The sequence below is a fragment of the Hordeum vulgare genome, chromosome 2H (assembly GCF_904849725.1).
Source record: "Hordeum vulgare subsp. vulgare chromosome 2H, MorexV3_pseudomolecules_assembly, whole genome shotgun sequence".
Taxonomy (NCBI): Eukaryota; Viridiplantae; Streptophyta; class Magnoliopsida; order Poales; family Poaceae; genus Hordeum; species Hordeum vulgare.
In genome coordinates, this window is record NC_058519.1 from 91,790,970 (window position 1) to 91,795,067 (window position 4,098).

The following is a 4,098-nucleotide window of genomic DNA, read 5'->3' on the forward strand; positions in this document are numbered from 1 at the left end:
CCATCATACCCCTTATCCTAACATACAAACAAATACAACAATATCATATACATCCCACATTTCATGAAAAACTAGGGTTACCTCACATTTGCAAAAAAAAGTGATCAAATGACATTTTTTGGGATGAAAAGGAGGGGATCGGGGGGTATTATCTTAGACGGGGGATTGGACAACAAATGTGTGGAAACCTTCACATCTGCTGATTTAGAAAGGGATTTGAGAAAGGGGCCGACTTGAACTCGAGTGTGCGGCGCTTAGACGCTCGACGCCACACAAAGAGTATGCAACGCCTGAAACTTACGCATTGCACTGCCCTGGATGGGGCCAGCTGCGCTAGCGTGGCCGGACGTGTGGCGCCGACGTCTTAGACGCCACACAGTGTAGTGTGACGACTAGGTGTCAGACGCCACACAAAAAGGTCTAATTGGATGAAAAAAATTCCCCATGGGTTCACTTTGCAAGTTCTTTCAGCCCAGGGGTCAATTTTGTCGACTCTTATGGTTAAGAGTTTGTGCTACCATGACAATGAATAACAGACTGTAACAAGATACCATCACGTTGTTACAATTTCGGGACACATTTCACTCAGAATATAAACAATATAACAGATAAATTAGGAAAAAATCAGCAAATAAAGTACTAGGATATTTCAAATGGATGAGATAAGACTTGGTTGCTTACAGCTCTACTTGAGTAGAAACTAACATAAAATTCCAGTAAAATACTCCAGCCGATAAATACCCATGTTCATGCAAAATATGACCACTACGAACTAATGAAGGCCGAAACTGGTTGATAGTTTTGTCCAACTAATGAAAGACTGTAAACATCTTAAGCAGAGGCAGCAGGAGCCTTGGTAGCAGCAGAAAGCTTCGACCTCCTCTTGGCCATGCTCTCACTCCTGCGGTCTCTTTGCTCCTTCAACCTCTGTGCAAGCAGCTTCTGGTACTCTGCAGCCTCAGACTTCTTCTTAGCAATCCTCTTCTTCTTGTCGGCGATTCTGGCACGCTTCCTCTGGATGGTCAAGGGTGTCACAAGACGCTGGATCTTGGGAGCCTTGCTCACGGTCTTGCCTGCAAATAACAAACAATATGGTTTGAGTAAGAAATAAGTAAATGAAATACAAAATGCGAACTGTAGAGGGATTTATTTTTCTTTAGCAAGCTGGTCAATACAAATCGGCTCAAGGCAAGCATTGTAATATTAAAACTTCAAAGAAATACTAATTTCTCAAGATCTACGGAAGAGGGTAAAATAACACAATATAATTCAGCAGTAAACTAACACAAAGGAAAGCTCACCCTTCTTGTTCGTGAAGGACCTGCGGTATGTGTTGACATACTGGCGGACATCATCATCCTTGCCAAGGTTGAAGAGCTTCTTGATCTTGGAAGCCCTTTTGGGTCCCCTCATCCTAGGCTTCTCAGTGTCAGTCAGGCCTGGCAGATCATTCTTGCCCTTCTTGACAATCACCAAGTTGATAACAGATAGATCTTGGCTGACAATGCAACCACGAACAGACTTCCTCCGGCGCTCACCAACACGCCTGCCATGTCCACGAAAGCAAGATGTGCCTACAGAAGTGAGGCAAAAGAAATACAGGTAAGAGTTAGTTTAAGAGAGACAATGTCTGCAAGAAGTACAATGAAAGTAAAGTAATACCCCTGTGAAGCAGAAGGCGAACGCGCCCAGGAGTTAGCACTCCTTGCTTCATTGGGAAGCCCTGCTTATCGCAGCCACCCATGATCTTGAAGATATAGCCCTCGAATTCCTACACACAGTATATGATAGATATCTTTGATCAAAACTACCAAAACATAACCTGCAGGTTAAGTGTGATGAAACCAGTTGCTAATAGATTACCTCACCCAGAAGATCACCAACTACCTCCTGGGAGATTCTCTTGTCATAAAGGTTTCGCCTGTAGTTCATATGAAACTATTAGATAACCATATGAAAAACAGAAAGCTCCCACTGTAATATTTTGTGAAAAAACAAGCCTAATTCCTACTTAGTTTTTATCGTTGATTACTAAAATACTCAGTTCAACATTGCTAATTGCATCACAGGGTCCACAGTTTCATATGTTTCCCAAAAAATATCAGTACTGAACATCACAAGATAGTTGAAACTATTCGTTGTTAATTAATACCAAACCTGCAGCACTGACATGTACTAGCAATTACATGAATGTGTGGGCGAGGTGTGGTTTCTGTGCTTAGCCCTATGTTCTGCACACCCAAACCTTGCATTTATATGTGCTCAAAGTATTACATGTGCACTAAATGTGCTAACTGTAACCTGAAACTACATTTGAACAACATAGAAACAAAATAGTGAATTTTGTGACATGGTATAGTTTTCCAAACTGCTATATGACCACCACCCACAGGCTGACAGAACTACCATTCTAGTTCTGTATACAAAAGAGGAAGCTTCAACATGATTCTAATCGCACCATAACATTTACAAGAGCAGCATAACAACGCACAAAAGCACAAATAATAGCTCCGGCAGATCCAATCTAACAGAGTAACAGAACAGGTTTCACGAGCCGACCGAGCTAATAATTGCCGACCACAAGGATCCAAACTGAGTAGCAACGCGATTTCCCAGTTGAAGCGTGGTGGGCTACACGACGCGGGTCTAATAGTCTCTAGAGAACGAATGCGGAGATGAGAAACACTCACAGCTTCTGGTCGTCATCGATCTCCACCTTCTTCTGGCACCCCGTGGTGGGGTTCGCGATGTTCAACTGAAACCAGCGCAAAAACCAAACGAATCAGGCACCCGCACAAACGCAGATCACATCGGAGCACACCGGCAGGCAAGGAGAAAGTGAATACCTTCATGGTGAAGTTGCTGCGCAAAGCGGTGGGGCGGCGGCGGCGGCGCGAGCGCTAGGGTTTGGGGCGAGGATGCGTGCGCGGGGTAGATGTGATGAACTTATATAAGTAGGGGCGTCAGGGAGAAGTAGAGTGGGCCTTTAGGGTCCAGCCTGCAGGTGCTCGGTTGATCTGGGACAGTGCCTAAAGTGTTAAATGGGCCTATTCCTGAATATATATGCTTCACACACATAATTGTCTAAAAAACATAATTGAAGAATTTACCCTAAGAAACACAACTTAAGAAGTTGGTCTTGAATTCTCATTACAAAAGGGTCTCAACACCCCTCAAACCCCATAAAAAAACTGATCTAAAAAAAGTAAATAAGCTCAATTTTCTCAAAAAACAACATAAAGAAGCTCATGATTCTCAAAAGGAAAAAACGCATAAATAAGCTCATTTTTCTCAAACAAACAACATAAAGAAACTCATGATTCTTAAAAAGAAAAAAACATAAAGAAACTCAAAAAAATTTAAGTAAGCGCTCATATAAACACACATACATTCACTTGTGTGGATACACACCCGCACACCCTATCCTATGAGCACCTTCGAGAGACTGAACCGACATATCATCTTGAAAATTTACGAAGTCACTGTAGGAGCCTCATCTTCGATGTGAACGTCTCCTTCCATAATGTGCATCTCCGAAAATCCAAAAATAATGCGAGCACCAGGACTTATACCTGGCCATGAAAAAACTGGCCCAGCCAGCCCGACCAACCCGGCCCAAAATTCCTGGGTCGGGTTAGGCCCGAGCCTGAGAATCAAGCCTGAAGGTCAGACCGGGCCGGGCTTGGGCCTATGGGAACCAGTTTTTATGCCTACGTTGGGCCGAGCCGGTCCAGGCTTCTTTGGGCTTGGGCCCAGAAACTACACCCGGCCCTGAGTTTTGTACCGTGGGCTTTTTTTAGGCTCGGTTGGGGTCCGGCGCAGCCCGAGTTTTGGCCAGGTATACGAGGACTTGAACCCTGGTGGGCTGGGACTTACTTTTCTTTTAACCATTCAACTACAAGTTGGTTCGCATAAATAAGCTCAAGTTAAAAAACAAAACTACTCTGCTTGGTCCGGAGAGGTGTGGTTATGTTTTACTTTTGGTTTGGAACATGAAATACTCTAGTTACCCTAAATAATAATAATTATTTTTATTTTTTTAATACCCTAAAAATAAAAATACATTCTAGCTACCCTAAAAAAGGGAAATACCTAATA

General features: G+C 43.1%; 1 protein-coding gene across 1 annotated transcript; it reads right to left on the bottom strand.

Moving 5' to 3' along the window:
* Positions 1–624: 624 nt before the first annotated feature.
* Positions 625–2,941, bottom strand: LOC123425253 (40S ribosomal protein S6-2). Its single transcript, XM_045108931.1, has 6 exons — positions 2,847–2,941; positions 2,691–2,755; positions 1,864–1,921; positions 1,663–1,771; positions 1,302–1,574; positions 625–1,073 (listed from the first exon to the last, which is right to left on the bottom strand). Exons 1-6 carry the CDS (start codon positions 2,850–2,852, stop codon positions 832–834), a joined length of 753 nt encoding a protein of 250 aa, XP_044964866.1. The 5' UTR covers positions 2,853–2,941; the 3' UTR covers positions 625–831.
* Between the last annotated feature and the right edge of the window lie 1,157 nt (positions 2,942–4,098).

Excerpts from the sequence above, each read along its gene's own strand:
- LOC123425253 (XM_045108931.1), bottom strand. Across the intron at positions 1,772-1,863 it reads TTGGTGATCTTCTGGGTGAG|GAATTCGAGGGCTATATCTT; the intron begins GTAATCTATTAG and ends TACTGTGTGTAG. Across the intron at positions 1,074-1,301 it reads GTCCTTCACGAACAAGAAGG|GCAAGACCGTGAGCAAGGCT; the intron begins GTGAGCTTTCCT and ends TGTTATTTGCAG.